We start from the raw sequence: 16,909 nt of genomic DNA, 5'->3' as shown, positions 1-16,909 counted from the left end.
AGCTAAGGAACAGCCAGAATGTTGGTTTGTATACGGCAATCAGAGAATCTGAGGAACCGAATGATTGATCTTTAGCCTATTATGTTTGCCAAGTTGAGCCAAAATCTTGGAAGGAGGAAATGAAAGACGATTCATGGGTTGAAGCAATGCAAGAAGAACTTCAGCAGTTTCAGAAATTAGGCACGTGGAAATTGGTTGACAGGCCTGCGAACTACAAGAAGATTGGCACTAGATGGGTTTACAAGTGCAAGAAGGATGACCGAGGTGTAGTAGTGAGGAACAAAGCAAGATTGGTTGTCCAAGGCTTTAATCAGGTAGAAGGAATTGATTATAATGAAGTTTATGCACCAGTGGCACGTCTTGAGGTGATCAGGATTTTCTTGGCTTATGCGTCCTACAAGAAGTTTACTTTTTATCAAATTGATGTGAAAAGTGCATTTCTTCATGGTGTGGTTGAAGGAGAAGTATATGTTGAGCAACCGCCTGGTTTTGAAGATCCAATTCATCCTAACAGAGTTTGGCTTCTAAACAAGGCACTGTATGGTCTTCATCAAGCTCCAAGGGCTTGGTATGAAACGTTGTCTTCCTATCTGTTGCTGAATGGTTTTCAATGTGGGTTGATCGACTGTACTCTCTTCATCAAAAAAGAATCAGGATTTGTTGCTGGTTCAAGTGTATGTTGATGATATCATTTTCGGGTCTACAGATGATGCAATGTGCTAGGAATTCGAGCGAGTGATGCAAGAGAAGTTCAAGCGCTATGGGATAAATGACTTCCTTTTTAGGTTTGTAGGTTCATCAATCTAAAGAAGGGATTTTCATTCCTCAGACCAAGTATGTTGGTGATATCCTGAAACGATTTCAGATAGAAGATTCGAAGCCTTCAGGGACTCCTCTGGCTCAAAATCAGGGGATTACTCCTGATGGAATGGGTGAACATGTGGACCCATCTATTTATCGTGCTATGATTGGATCTCTCATGTATCTTACCTCTTCAAGGCCTGACATTATGTATCCGACATGTCTTCAAGCACATTACCAGTCAAATCCAAAAGTTTCTCATCTGATGGCCGTAAAAAGGATCTTTCGTTAGTTAGTTGAAGGGTTGCCCATACACCGGTCTTTGGTATCCTAAGGATGATAACTTTGATTTGATAGCATTCAGTGATTCTAATCATGGTGGCTGCAAGATTGATGCGAAGTCAACATCAGCGGGTTGTCAGTTTTTGGGAAATCGCCTAGTCACACGGCAGTGCAAAAAAGCAGACCTGTGTAGTCACTTCAACATGTGAATCTGAGTACATTTTGGCTTCTAGTTGCTGCTCTCAGGTTTTATGGATTCAACAGCAGATGCGTGACTACGGTTTTGAATTTCTAACTACTCCTATTTATGTTGATAATGAAGCTGCTTTACAGATCACTCGTAATCCTGTATAGCACTCAAAGACCACACACATCGAGATTAAGTATCATTTCATATGACATTGTTATGAAAAGAAACTTATGGATGTTGTTAAAATCCATACGGATCACCAACGTGCTGACCTGTTTACAAAAGCTTTTGATAAATCACGTTTTGATTTTCTTCTTTTGGTCAATGGCATCAAGGTGAAACCCGAGTAAATCATCTTCGGCAAATCGTTTTTTCTTTTTGTAAATATTTTCTTAAACTCTAAAAATACAAAAAATATTTTTAATTTATTTACATTTTGCATTTTAGGGGGGGGGGAATCTGAAGAAAATACAAAAACATGAGAGAAATTAAAAAAAAATACAAAAATATTTCTTTTTTTGTTTATTGCTTTCCGTCTTTACATTTGAAAAATAAAAAATACAAAAACATAAAAAAATCAAAAATACAAAAATATGTCTTTTATTTATTTACTTTCTGCATTTAAGGGGGGGGGGGAATTCAGAAAAATACAAAAACAATAGAAAAACCAAAAACCAAAAACCAAAAACGAGTTTCTTGGAAAGATAAGAGAACATGATGATACACCGGTGGTCTGTCAAATACGGTCAAAAATATAAATGAAAAACGATAAGTAGCTCTACTAATGATGTATTGCTAGGCTCACAATCAGATTAAAATGTACAGGATGATAAAAACATAACGAACTACAAGCCAGGTGGGAACCATTCATTGGCCTACGGTCTTGGTACCGAAATTTCATTTGATAGTATGCCGAGGTTCTGAGATATGTGGTCTTTATGTTGTTTTATCATCTGGGTATCATGGTTGAATCTTTTACCGAAAAATAACCGGGACGCAAGTCTAGAACTTCCATGATACCATACTTACGTGTAAATATTGCATACTCTGACAACTGGCACAAAACCGATAATTTCCGTATAGTTTTAATTATTATTTAATATCTGCAATTATATGCTTAAATATCAACATTGTCTGATTTCTTGCTATACATATGAATTCATGCATGTTTTGTACTTCAAATATTGCTTTGTGCATTACTTTAAGCGTTGCGTCAGAAAGACTAGTAAACTCACCGGTAAGACACACTGTGTCAGCAATTCTGCAGAAAGCAGTCAGACAATAGAATTAGGGCCTAGGAGTAGGTCCAACATCTAAAATATATTAAAACCCAAGTATGGATACAAGGGTTAACTCATAGACTTCCCGGATGCTAAACTATGCACTAAAAAGCACTCGAAACTTACCTAAAATGCTGAAATCAGCATAATTCAGCAATAATTCAGCTTTTAACACAACAATATCATGCATAATTTATGAATTGGTGTCCAGAATAACTTACAAAGTGTCGGGAATTGAACTGTCACAAAAGGTGCTTCATACTTAGTGAAACTGCGCAATTTAGCACTTTAACGAACCGTAATGAAACCAACAACCGGACACTACCCGAAACACCAAATTTTCACTAGAAGCATTGTTTTAGTGTTACGAAGCTAGTTATGATCACCGAACATCTTATTACATCTCATAAACATTACATACACAAAATACGTAACTAATACCATTACATTTCAACTAAATCAAGAAACTAGAATTTGAAATGTTACACTTTACCCCCCCCCCCTCTCTCTCTTTGGACGGTTGGGACAAGAGCCCCACCTAGATATTTTATTGGATACACCTCCTAACTCACCATCTTCTTCTTCTTCCTCCCTCTAACTCTCGGCTCATATACACACACCCACACCCATCATTTTCAAGCTCCAAACTCATAATCTAAGGTGATCTAGAGGTGTATGGAGGCTATCTAAGAAGGCTTGATGTGTAGGAACTTGAAGGACCTCTTTGTGGAGCCTTTAACCACTTGTTTTCTTCCATAATCATCATCTTCATTATTATGCCACTTCCCTAGCCATTAGAGCTAGTAGTAAGCTTCTTGATCTTGTTTTTACTTATAATCATAATGGTTAAAGTGTTATGTAAGTGGTTAAACTCAAGAATCACAAAGAAATAAGAAGATGATCATTAACATAAAGTTAAATAGCATGAAGTCTAAGATAATTAAGTGTATGTATGAAACTTGTTTGTGGATTTCTTGTGTTTATGATGTTCATCATCATAATAACTTTGCTAGATGATGATTAAACACATGATCTAGCAAGTATAAGGATGGATCTTGAAGAAATCATAATGATCATCCTTTATGTGAATCATGAACTTGAAGATGAAATTGTTTTAGAGTATGATGATTAATACATGTTAAGAGTCTTGTAAATGGATGATTACAAAAATAATTTTCTCAAGAAACCAAAGTTATTTACAAGATTAACATGGTCATGACTTTTAAAGGAAATAAATATGTTTTTAGTGTTAAATCAAGACAAGAAACATGTTTGTATCAAGAAAAATACAAAAGAATTATTTTTGGAAAAACTATCTTACAAGTTGTAAATGACTAAATCTTTCAATAATGTGATTTACAATCAAATAACCATGTTCTAAAGGGATAACTAAACATACTAAATAACAGGGTAAGTTACTACAAGTGTTTACAAAATTTCAAGTTCATGATGTAGTGTAATTTACATGATCTTGGCTTATGGTAAGTCTTGATTGAGTTGTTGATGATTGATGATGATTTTAAAAGAAAATAATATGCTTTGAAAGCATGGAAACCTCCATTTTTAAGGGGAAACTATGGCAAAATTTTTGTAGAAATTAAACACTTAGAAAATATTTTTAAACAAGTGTTTATAAGTAAATTTTGAACATGGTTTTCATATAAAAGTTTGCCATAATTTTTATTACAAAAATTACAAACATTGGAGGTTGATTTTTGATAAATAAAAGTGACTGTATATATATTTGGGAAAATATATTTAGATGTCACAATATGTGTGATACTTGTATATTATGTGTAGTAGTTATATTATTTTAGGAATTTGAAAATAATATAACACACAAATATACCAAAATTTGGAATAAAAAATACTACCAAAATTCCAAGAAAACACATATATGAATTATACCCGAATATCGGACAATTGGACGAACGAACTTATGGACTATAAGTAATATATTCCGGAAATACATCCGTAACTTAACAAACATGATGAACGGTATTTTTGAAACCAAGGAAATGACAAGATATGAATTTTTACAAGTATTACAAAAATATAACATATTTTTATCAAATAGAAAATATATTATTTTGATGGAGAAAAATATATATTTTCTTAACAAGATAAAAATATATCATTTTGGGGTGAAGACTAGAAAAATATATTTTCTAAGACTAATCTTAAAAATATATATTATTTTTGAGATTTATATGGAAATATACTTATTTTTGCCAAATAAATTTATAGATATTTTTCTATAAAAATCCTCTCAAAATATGTATATTTTGAGAATATAAAGTGGTGATTATTAGTTGTCTAAAAATAATGTTCTGGAAAAATAATCACAAGTTTAAGTATAAAATACTTAATAAATACAAGAAAATACGTATCCTCGTACGTATAAATACATACTGGAATACACCACTAATACTTGACAAAATACACAAATATGAATATGCACAAATACAAGTATTCCTATGCTTGGAAAGTATACATGTGTATAAAATATATACTAGACCAAGTTGGAAATATATTGCTTTAACGATATTCCAAATAATTGGAATAAATATAATTTAAGTTAAAATATTATTATTTTAACAAATAATTATATACCTTGGAATTATAATACATCAAGGATGTAACTCAAAATATATCAATGATTCCAAAATAAGTCTTAATAAGCAACTAAGACTAATAGTCCTTACACGACCTAAACGTCTAATAAAACATAGTACGTGTGTAGGTAGTGATACGACGCTCTAAGCAAACCCGGTGAAGTTTATGACGCAGGATACGCAAAATTGTGAGTTCATGTCCCCACTTTTAAACTTTTATTTGTTTTCTAAACTTGGGGAAAATACATGTACTATGGTAAGTAGAATACAAAAACTAAGGAATGATAATATAGATCATGTGACGTATAGGGTGCCATAAGCACCATTAATCAATTACATACCTAGACCACGAAACAAAAGGTTAGATCTAATGGGTTTCAGGCAACCACACTCTTGGCCACACTTTTACCAAGCAGTGCTTTTGTGTCTCTAGTCGTGAATCGACAAGTAAAAATGCCTATGGTTTGGCTGCTTCCTATGTCTTTACATATGTTGATGGCCTAGCTAACCATTAGCAATCTCGTATTCCTTACATTTACAGAAGCACTTATTTCAGTACTATTACATACCTTGTTTTCTACAGCGAATGCTTAACTGTTTTACACAAAACTGCATGAATTCACACCAACATTATGTTGATGATTTTCCAAAACTCACATGTATTTCAGGTAACTAAAGTGGATGTACGTGCGGTCTCACCCTTGCTCAAGAATGTCGTTTTTGTTTTTAGTTACTATGTGTCAAGACTACTATGCTCGTTTTGCTGGGTTTGGTTGTTATGTCCCATCCTGTGTGGTGATATAAGGATCAAAACCTTTATGTTTGTTGATGTGTGTAAAATGCAACATATAAATCACATCAATTAAGGCATAAAACTAACCCTTTTTAAGTACTAATGTTGGAAAAAGAGTGTTTTTGTCTTTCTTTTGTATTTTCAGGATGAAATGAGCTCAAAATCACAAAAGAAGCAAAAAGACAGCTAATTCTACCATAAATACAAGAAAAGGAACAAAAGTGGACTGCCCGGACCCTCAACGGCATCTCCCAAGGCAAAGGAGAAGAAACAGAGTCTGAACACGCCCCGTGTCCAGCGAACACGGGGGCGTGCCCAGGAAGCAGCATAAAAGACAAACCAGTAGAAGCTTCCATTGCCCACCACGGGGTCGTGTCCAGCGAGCACGGGGGCGTGGTGAAAGTATAGCAGGCGCATTAATTGTAATTCGCAATTACAATTAATGAAGTGAGAGAATGTCAGACGGGCACGGGGCCGTGTCCAGCGGACACGGGGCCGTGTCCAGCCTTCTGTTCAGCCTATAAATAGAGGAGCTTGGCTTCATTCTCTCTCATCCCTTGGCACACCACCTCTCTCACACCTCATCCACCACCCACCACCACCATAACACCATCATCCACCACCATCATCCATTGTCCATCGTAGAGTGTGTGAGTCGTCTCGGGATCCAAGATTGATCGTAAGAGTTCTTGACAATCAAGGCCATGTTTGCCTAAGTCTCTTACATCACTTGGTGAAGACAAGTGTTTAGTATAATACTTTTTATTTTTAATCTTTTGCACTTTTTATTTGGTTTTGTATTAATGACTTTAATAACTAGTTACTTATGTTGAAGGTGATCTTTCCTTATCGTTTGTCCGTGGTGTCTTGGCATTATTTTACTGTCTATATAAAATAAAAGATTTTCACCATTCATATCTCCACGGTCTATATGGAGGTATGTTGGCTACCTGGTCGGGGGTTAAGGGAACGGTTTGGTAAGGGTCTTGCCCTTGTTCAGCGTTTAGAGGTCCTGCTTGGGACCTGGGTCAAATTTAGTAGGATCTCCTTCAATGCCCATAGGTATTGGATGGCGGGGATCCAAACTCTTTGACCCCCTCATAAGTTAACTACTATTAATACTATAACCCGGCTATTTAGGACTGTATCCCTGCTGACTCAGACTACTTAGCCGAGGGTAACGTCACCGCCAAAAGCGGGGCCTACCATAATTTGCATTAATAACTTAATTCATTATCTTTCAATAATCCGACCCTTTAGGATTGTATCCTTGCTGACTCAAACTACTGGGTTGAGGGTAACGTCGCCTTCAAAAGAGGGGCCTACTACAATAACTAAGATAATCTCTTAAACAAGTGCAAAAGTGCGAAAATAATCAAAGGTTATACTAATACACGTGTCGGATCCAAGTGATTCATCTTGTCTATCTGTTTTTATTTTATTTTTATTTTCAGCATTTAGTTAGTTTTTATTTTTCTTAGTTTAAAACATTTTTCTGACCTTTTTGATTTGATTAGACGTTGAGGATAAACCGGTATTAAAAGCTCTTGTGTCCTTGGACGACCTCGGTATCTTACCAACACTATACTACATCCACGATGGGTGCACTTGCCCATATGTGTGTTTAGTGTTAGTAAATATCGTGTTTTATAAATTTAAAACTTGGCTAAAAGTGTAAAAAGGGGCTTAAATATACATCAAAAACATATATACACTAACACGCATCAAGTTTTTAGCGCCGCTGCCGGGGACACAAGGATTTTAAGAAAGTTAGGAATCAACGGCCTAATCATATTTTTTAATTTTTTAGGATTTTTCTTAGATTTTTAGCTTCTGCAGAGCTCAACACGGGGCCGTGCCCGCTGAACACGCCCCGTGCTCAATCATTGGAACTGGCAATCCTGTTTTAAGTCAGACAGTAGGCTGAACACGGGGCCGTGTCCACTCAACACGCCCCCGTGCCCAAGATTCAGTTGCTGAAAACAGAACCGTTAGATCCCGGCGGTTGGTAATTTCTGACACAAACATGAGTAATAGTAATTCTTTTTACTTTCGGCACTCTTATGGTTTATGGTGTCGAATATGTGGAGGCGAACATGAGGAATTAAAATGTTTTTTCCTCACTTATAGGCCCCACTATATAGACCCACCGATTCCTTGTAACCTTAAGAGGGGCGAAAGTAAAAATAAGCACTATTTCTCCCTCGAATGCGCCCAGCCAGATATTCTAGGAGAAATGCTCCTTGATGAGTTATTTCAACTAGAAGAACTACTTCTCAATTGGTCAAAAGAACTTAGGAAGGATTTTTTAGATCCATCCCAAGATGATGACCATGAGGAAATGTTGGAACCGCATTCCGACAACCTCGTTGCTCCCGAAAATACCTTCTTACCTAGAAAAGACGCGGACGATAGTCGTCCCTGTGCCGATTGTGCCGTGAAGGACTCCCCATCGACTTCGTTCGATGCATACATAGACCTGAGCGATTCGGCATACACCTTCTTTAACGAGAGCCCGGGAAAGGGTTGGACTTGTCCACCTAGAATGAAAATAGGAATTACCCTCACCGACAACCTCTTGCGTTCTCGCCTTAGTATAGGACAATTAAGGTATCTTAGGCATTTTGGGGTTGTTCCAACAAGTCAAGAGCCACCCGATATAGATTAGCTCCTTAGTAAGAAACAAAACTCCATAAAACAGCCTGCCGACACGGGGCCGTGCCCGGTCAACACGCCCCCGTGTTCACTCAGAAGATTCTCTGCTGATTCTGTCAGAATACGGACAAAATGTGTCAGGATTTTCTCTGCACACGGGGCCGTGTCCAGCGGACACGGGGCCGTGTCCAGTGTGCTGTCGTTTTCTTTAAATGCAGCCTGAATCCTGCTCATTTTTTACCACTTCACCAAGTGAGATTCCTGGGATCTTCACATATACCATCCTAGGTAAGTGCTAAAAGAAGGTTCCTAAGGACCATCTTGTCTTTTCCACTTTTGTTCATTTCTCCTTCTTCCAAAAATTTTTCAAACCTTACCTCCATGGGAGCTTGGAAACCCATGATTCCAACCTTCTATGAAAGGTTTGTAGGAGTTTTTGCCACGGATTCTTGTCTAAAGTTAGTTCTATAACTTTGTTTTAAATTATCTAAGCTTAAAACACAATAAAAGTGTATTAAAATAATTTAAAAACCTGGAGTCGTTAGACAAAAATCCTGCAGATAGCTGAACACGGGGCCGTGCTCAGTGAGCACGGGGCCGTGTTCGAGGTACTGTTTTGCAAAAGTTTAGTTATCTTCGGATTATTTCGCAGAAAATGGCCAGCAGAAACAGCGGAACATCTTCGAGAAATAACCGAAATGGAAGGAGGTCGTCCACGGCAGAGGATTCCCTAGTAAACTACGTTTACGCTTTGAGGGAAGCCATAGACGAGATGACGGGAGTAGAAGAAGCTTTGGTGGATCGTATTAATCATCTGACGGTAGGCTTGGAGGGCTGCCTACGAGAAGTAAATCTCCTGCACCAGAGATTAAACCTTCTCGCTTCCCCGCCTTTGGTCCCGGTGATAACCCAAAGGGCGTGGAATGTAGTACCCGAGGTCATCATTCCAGCAGAATGGCACGCCATGCACCAAGTACCTCAACCAAGGGTGGTGCAAGGAGTCCCGGTGAGCGTTCCTCCTCGAGACATCGAAGAGAATGAAGCTACCTTTTACCTCCCAAGGGAGATAGAAGAATGGCTTTGAATGACAACCGAGGAGCCATCGGCTAGAGAGAGTTACTACATCGGGAAGCTATTCCCGAAATTTTCTTAAATAAGTAGAACCCTTATGATAACCTTATGTATCCCCTAGTTATTTAGCTAACTTAATGTAATGTCTCTCTATGATTTGCAATGCTATGATGGTTTTTATGATTGATGGTTGACGTGAGAATAAAACACACTCATGGTGGTAATGGATGAAAAAGGGAACGAGAAAAATGGAACCATGCACGAAGAACAGAGCAACCCGACAAAAATCTCCATCACAGAAGGCTCAACACGGGCCGTGCCCAACCAACACGGCCCCGTGCTGAGCCCCTGCAGAAAATCACCCAGTTCAGGTAACTGGACACGGGCCGTGTTCAGCGGACACGCCCCCGTGTCCAGGCTTCTGTTTCAATTCTGTAATTTTTGTTACTGGCACTTGACCACGGGGCCGTGCCCGGTGAACACGGGGCCGTGTCCAGGATGCCAGTAACATAAATTTTTGCTTTTTAACCCACTTTTATACATTCTAATCAACCAAAAACATTATTTTTGGACACATTGAGGACAATGTGTAATTTAAGTGTGGGGGAGATGCTAAAACCTTGAAATTTTGCAAAATCCTAAACACAAGCCTTACACAAAACTCTATTGGAACCGCTAAACACCCCAAATTTTTTTTTCAAAAACTTTTTCATTTTTTTTATTTACTTGTCTTAGTTTAAGTTAGGAATAACAAGTTCTAAAAAGGTTATATTTTTACAAGTTTACAACCGATAGCGTCGTGATAAAAAAGGAACCAACATAAGAAAATTTTGAAACGGCATAACAAGTCTAGTTTAAAATTCGATTATATATGCTTGGTCACATTAAAAACCCATTCCCACAAAAGTGAGTTTTGAGCCTTTATTGAGCATAAAAATACAAATATTTAGATTAAATGCTCATTTTTCGTTTCTTGTGTGAATAGCCGCTCGGTCCTTACAAATCTAGAACTTGCCACAACGATACATTCCCGGTCCTTACCAACTTAAACCCAAGTAAGTAAATGATGGAGGCATTAGGACTAACCATTTTTCTTTCAAAACCATTATTTTTCATTTTTTTTTTTACCTACCCAAAATCCCCCTAGATAGCCCCTTTGAGCCTAAACCTTTCATTTCATTACCCCAAAAACCCTTTTTACCCACCAAAAAAAAAAAAACCTTTTTATTTATTTTTATTTTAGTAACAAGTTCGCTTTTTCGTAAACTCACCTTTTTATGTGACGATCAAAAAAAAAATAAAAAATAAAAAATAAAAAAAAATAAAAATAAAATATATATTGATGAAGTCAAAAACAAACAAAAGCTATAAAAGCTTGTTTGGAGAAATACTTCAAAATAAAAAGTCACTAAAAACAAGGTACTTCACGAAAACCGACGCTTGTTACGATTTTCGCCCTTTTTACTAACCACTAACCAACCACCCACCTTTAAACCCAAGCCTTCACCCAAAAAGTCCTCTTGATATTTACAAAGGTAAAAGGTTAAAAAGGAGGAGGATTGATTGCTTGGCAAGCCTATGGAAGACGTAAGTTCCGTGCCGCTCTCGAGTGATTCACTAAAATATACACCTTCGGCCGAGTGTTGAGTGATCTCCCGTGAGGTATGTGAACTTGTATATAAATGGAATTTTAATAAGGCATGCTATGCCCAAATAAGTAATTCATCTTATGAAACGTTCAAAATAAATCATAACGAATAGGATTGTAAATAAATAAAAATAAAACCTATAAAAACCTTGGATTCCCGACACTCTAGGACAAGCTAAAAAACTTCTCTTCTACCTATTCCATTTGGGAGTGTAAGCCACATTTAAAGAGTTTTGCTTGAGGACAAGCAAAAGTTCAAGTGTGGGGGTATTTGATGTGTGTAAAATGCAACATATAAATCACATCAATTAAGGCATAAAACTAACCCTTTTTAAGTACTAATGTTGGAAAAAGAGTGTTTTTGTCTTCCTTTTGTATTTTCAGGATGAAATGAGCTCAAAATCACAAAAGAAGCAAAAAGACAGCTAATTCTACCATAAATACAAGAAAAGGAACAAAAGTGGACTGCCCGGACCCTCAACGGCATCTCCCAAGGCAAAGGAGAAGAAACAGAGTCTGAACACGCCCCGTGTCCAGCGAACACGGGGGCGTGCCCAGGAAGCAGCATAAAAGACAAACCAGTAGAAGCTTCCATTGCCCACCACGGGGCCGTGTCCAGCGAGCACGGGGGCGTGGTGAAAGTACAGCAGGCGCATTAATTGTAATTCGCAATTACAATTAATGAAGTGAGAGAATGTCAGACGGGCACGGGGCCGTGTCCAGCGGACACGGGGCCGTGTCCAGCCTTCTGTTCAGCCTATAAATAGAGGAGCTTGGCTTCATTCTCTCTTATCCCTTGGCACACCACCTCTCTCACACCTCATCCACCACCCACCACCACCATAACACCATCATCCACCACCATCATCCATTGTCCATCGTAGAGTGTGTGAGTCATCTCGGGATCCAAGATTGATCGTAAGAGTTCTTGACAATCAAGGCCATGTTTGCCTAAGTCTCTTACATCACTTGGTGAAGACAAGTGTTTAGTATAATACTTTTTATTTTTAATCTTTTGCACTTTTTATTTGGTTTTGTATTAATGACTTTAATAACTAGTTACTTATGTTGAAGGTGATCTTTCCTTATCGTTTGTCCGTGGTGTCTTGGCATTATTTTACTGTCTATATAAAATAAAAGATTTTCACCATTCATATCTCCACAGTCTATATGGAGGTATGTTGGCTACCTGGTCGGGGGTTAAGGGAACGGTTTGGTAAGGGTCTTGCCCTTGTTCAGCGTTTAGAGGTCCTGCTTGGGACCTGGGTCAAATTTAGTAGGATCTCCTTCAATGCCCATAGGTATTGGATGGCGGGGATCCAAACTCTTTGACCCCCTCATAAGTTAACTACTATTAATACTATAACCCGGCTATTTAGGACTGTATCCCTGCTGACTCAGACTACTTAGCCGAGGGTAACGTCACCGCCAAAAGCGGGGCCTACCATAATTTGCATTAATAACTTAATTCATTATCTTTCAATAATCCGACCCTTTAGGATTGTATCCTTGCTGACTCAAACTACTGGGTTGAGGGTAACGTCGCCTTCAAAAGAGGGGCCTACTACAATAACTAAGATAATCTCTTAAACAAGTGCAAAAGTGCGAAAATAATCAAAGGTTATACTAATACACGTGTCGGATCCAAGTGATTCATCTTGTCTATCTGTTTTTATTTTATTTTTATTTTCAGCATTTAGTTAGTTTTTATTTTTCTTAGTTTAAAACATTTTTCTAACCTTTTTGATTTGATTAGACATTGAGGATAAACCGGTATTAAAAGCTCTTGTGTCCTTGGACGACCTCGGTATCTTACCAACACTATACTACATCCACGATGGGTGCACTTGCCCATATGTGTGTTTAGTGTTAGTAAATATCGTGTTTTATAAATTTAAAACTTGGCTAAAAGTGTAAAAAGGGGCTTAAATATACATCAAAAACATATATACACTAACACGCATCATTGTCTTTGAATAATGTTGTAAACTTTTCAGACAATATTTTATGATGTGATGTAAACTCAAAACTTAACTTATGTTTTTAATTATGTAATGTTAATGGCATTTGGAGTTATTTTTTGATCGTGTAGTATGTTTACCCTTCGTATGCAATGAGAACCTTTCATGATCACACCTCGTGCTTCCGCCTTAGAAAGGGGTGTGACACATACGGCCATCAATAAGTGATAAACATATCACATCCATCAAATGAAAAAGTGATCAAATATCACAGCTTTTATGCGGGAGTCAAGTTTGTCTCTTTGTCAGTACGTTGGTACTAACCTGTTCACGGACTTGCTCATGTGCCCTGCATGCATCTGAAAATCAAGTTCCTTATCAATAAGTGATTTTATCACATACGGCTTGTTTCAAGCAAAAAAAATAAGTGAGTATCTAACAAAAACAGATCATTGGAATGCTGTAAAACGCATTATTCGGTACATAAAAGGCACTGCTTCCTACGGTCTTACACTCGGGCCGTCTAAGAATCCCTCTCTATTGGCATACACAACTGCGGATAGTGCCGGTTGCCCAGATACTCGACGGTCTATGAGAGGGTGGTGTGTTTACTACGGTGACAACAAAATCTTGTGGTCATCCAAATGACAAGCCACCATTTCTCGCTCGAGTGCCGAAGCGAATACTGTGGTGTCGCTAATGTTGTAGCCAAAATCTATTGGTTACGCAACTTACTGTCCTCTCACTCGTGCAACATTAGTGTACTGTGATAACGTCAGCACCATCTATTTGTCAGGTAATCTAATCTGGTACAACATCAGCGTACCAAGCACATTGAACTTGATATTCACTTTGTTCGGGAACAAGTTCAACACGGTCAAGTACGGGTTCTACATGTTCCTTCTCGTCACCAGATTGCTAACATCTTCACCAAAGGACTGCCACGGGTACTGTTTGATGATTTTCATTCCAGTCTCAATATTTGTCAACCTCCCATTTTGACTACGGGGTGTAATAGTAGTCAATATTGTATTACCATATATATGCCAATGAATTGTAATTAGCCTAGGGCTTTGTAAATCTTTATATATATTTGATGAATGAGAATAGAGGAGGCAAGAAAGCGATTCACATTAAACCCTAATAGACGGATCACGACAAACACTGCGAAGGAGGAACAATGGTGTTTTACTCCAACAAATCATGGACATATTATCCACGTTTGTCTTACCGAGATATCAACAACGACATATTTACCAATGGATTACCATTGGTGTAACAAGGCATGTGGGTTGATACTTACCGACCTGTGCCCGTAACCCGACCCAATGACCCTAAGTTTGCCAACAAGATCGTGGGATTAAAGGGGTCAAACCCCCTACTTGTTTTATTCTTTATTTACGTAAAGCATGCATGACACAATAGAAAGGCATATGTAGTATAGTTTTTCGTTTTTAATCCATGTTCCAATAGATCCTCATTATTAGGAAAAGCATGTTTCATTCGGTTAATTTCTTTCAATTGTTTCTTTAAATTGTAATCGTTGCATCATGAATGATAAGAAGAAAATTGATATCAAAAAAATTCTCGTCCTCTACTTTGTTTATTAGGAGTGTTTGCCTACTAAAAAATGCTAGTATCTTGGGAGATTAGCCATCTCGAGTCGATCGACTTACTATGCTAATATGGATGTTGTTAGTGGTGAGAAAAAAAAGAGAAAAAAAGTAGGTGTGTGTTTCTAGCGTGTGTGAAAAAATTCATCAGCTAATTTGTGGGAAATTATCATAGAAAGGTTTGAAACTTCGGTATATCAAACGATAAGGATTGAAACTTGATACACACGAGTACATTTAACTTATCCATATCTACTATAAATGGACCCCATTGAAATGATCAGTTGATCCTTGGATCATGTAATTACCCCAATATTTTTACATAATAAATAATGTTGATTGCACTCCTCTCCTAATAAGGGTGGACTACATTCATGTTTTGCATGCCACTTCTCTTGTGAATATCCTTCGGTACCAAAAGCCACACACGCTCTCCTACTCTCTTCATTCCAAATTCTCGCTGCTACATCAACTAATTTATTCTTATTTCCTCTCCAAATTAAGAGGTAATTCACACAAATCCCTCCCATCTCAAACACATGGCTGAAATCCATCCCTCACCGATCCATCTTTCACAACTTCATCCAATTTAAGAGCCCGATCCATCTTTGATCTTTCACCTTTCATGAATTCATCCAACCTAAGAGTCATCTTACTCTCATAAATGGCAACTCAATGAGTCTTGTTTCTTACATCGTTGACAATGTGTATATCTTTGACTTTAAATATGAAAGGCAACCCTTTTTCGAGTTATGTAACTCCAAGGAAATCCACGTAACAACTTTTTGGATGACTTTAGCTTCATACCTTTAAATTAAAGAAGAGAATATTAAGTTAACTTGCTTAAAATCCCTCATGAGTGATTAGTTCTAAAACACACATAAGATACAACATGTAAAATAACAAAATAGTTCTAGTATCATATTTAATATTTAATCTTAATAAGACTCAAATCTATGACAAGACTCAAGTTCGAATACCGATCAGAAAAAAATTTCTAGGACATTCGATGTAGGAATTACCCATCACAAGTGTTCTTCAACTCCAATCCTTTGATATCGGCTATTTCTTTGAGAGCCCCTTTCCATTTCTCAGCAGAGACTTCTTCTTTATGTTTCAGGAAGGCTTCTCCAACAGCCCCACATAGGTTACGAACTTGAGAGGGTTCCACATCATAGAAGATCGGGCAAACAACATGCCCGTGTTTTGTCCTATGGCACTCCATAATCTTCGCTAGCTCATCCAAACACCAAGACGAAGAAGCATAGTTCCTTGAGAAAACAATGATATGGAACTTTGAGTCTTCAATGGATTTGCTAAGCTCATCCTTAATCTTTTTCCCTATCTTGATTTCATCATTATCCTTGAAAATGCAAATGTTTTTCTGTTGAAGAGCAAAATAAAGATGATCAACAAAAGTTTTACGGGTGTCAACACCTCTAAAACTTAAAAACACATCATATTTGAAGCTCTTGTGAATGAATAAAGTTGAAGAAGACGACGCCATTACATATGTGTTTGAAGTACTATATACAAAATCGAAATATTTATCTATGGAAAATTTATAAGAAATGATTGAAAAGGATCATTAGAATTAGAAGTGATGAATAACCCTATAGAGCTTATAGTAAGAAAACAATGTTTCAAGCATCGGTTATTATGTGTGTTAATTTGGAAAAAACTATGGGATTAGGAGGAACCAATCCCCCATCTTAGATTTTGACGTAATTATATGTTATTTTATCTATTCGATGATAAAGATCACCATGATATGATTTTAACAGGTTTAAGTTTAGTTATTTTCACAAACTTTTTCTTTCAAATATGTACAAGACAACTTATGAACCATTGTTTTTATCAACATCAAAAAGTTTTTTTCTTTACTCAATTTCTTGATTCTCTTACAATCCTTGTGTCAGAAAGATTTTCTTTTTAAGAGCAAAATAGAGATGATCAACAAAATTTTTTTATGGTATAGGTTTTTATAGAACAGCGAAACA

At 37.1% G+C, this 16,909-nt stretch overlaps 1 protein-coding gene across 1 annotated transcript; it reads right to left on the bottom strand.

The window, feature by feature from the left end:
- Nucleotides 1–15,885: 15,885 nt before the first annotated feature.
- On the bottom strand, nt 15,886–16,693 carry LOC110901656 (toll/interleukin-1 receptor-like protein). The gene has a single exon (XM_022148467.2). The coding sequence runs from the start codon at nt 16,414–16,416 to the stop codon at nt 15,928–15,930; it is 489 nt and encodes a 162-aa protein (XP_022004159.2). The 5' UTR covers nt 16,417–16,693; the 3' UTR covers nt 15,886–15,927.
- Nucleotides 16,694–16,909: the final 216 nt, after the last annotated feature.

The sequence above is a fragment of the Helianthus annuus genome, chromosome 13 (assembly GCF_002127325.2).
Source record: "Helianthus annuus cultivar XRQ/B chromosome 13, HanXRQr2.0-SUNRISE, whole genome shotgun sequence".
Classification (NCBI taxonomy): domain Eukaryota; kingdom Viridiplantae; phylum Streptophyta; class Magnoliopsida; order Asterales; family Asteraceae; genus Helianthus; species Helianthus annuus.
Note: the sequence above shows the minus strand (reverse complement) of the source record. Positions and strands in the feature narration are given on the sequence as shown.

Bases quoted from the DNA above. Each gene is read 5' to 3' on its own strand.
- LOC110901656 (XM_022148467.2), bottom strand. From the start codon at position 16,416: ATGGCGTCGTCTTCTTCAACTTTATTCATTCACAAGAGCTTCAAATAT.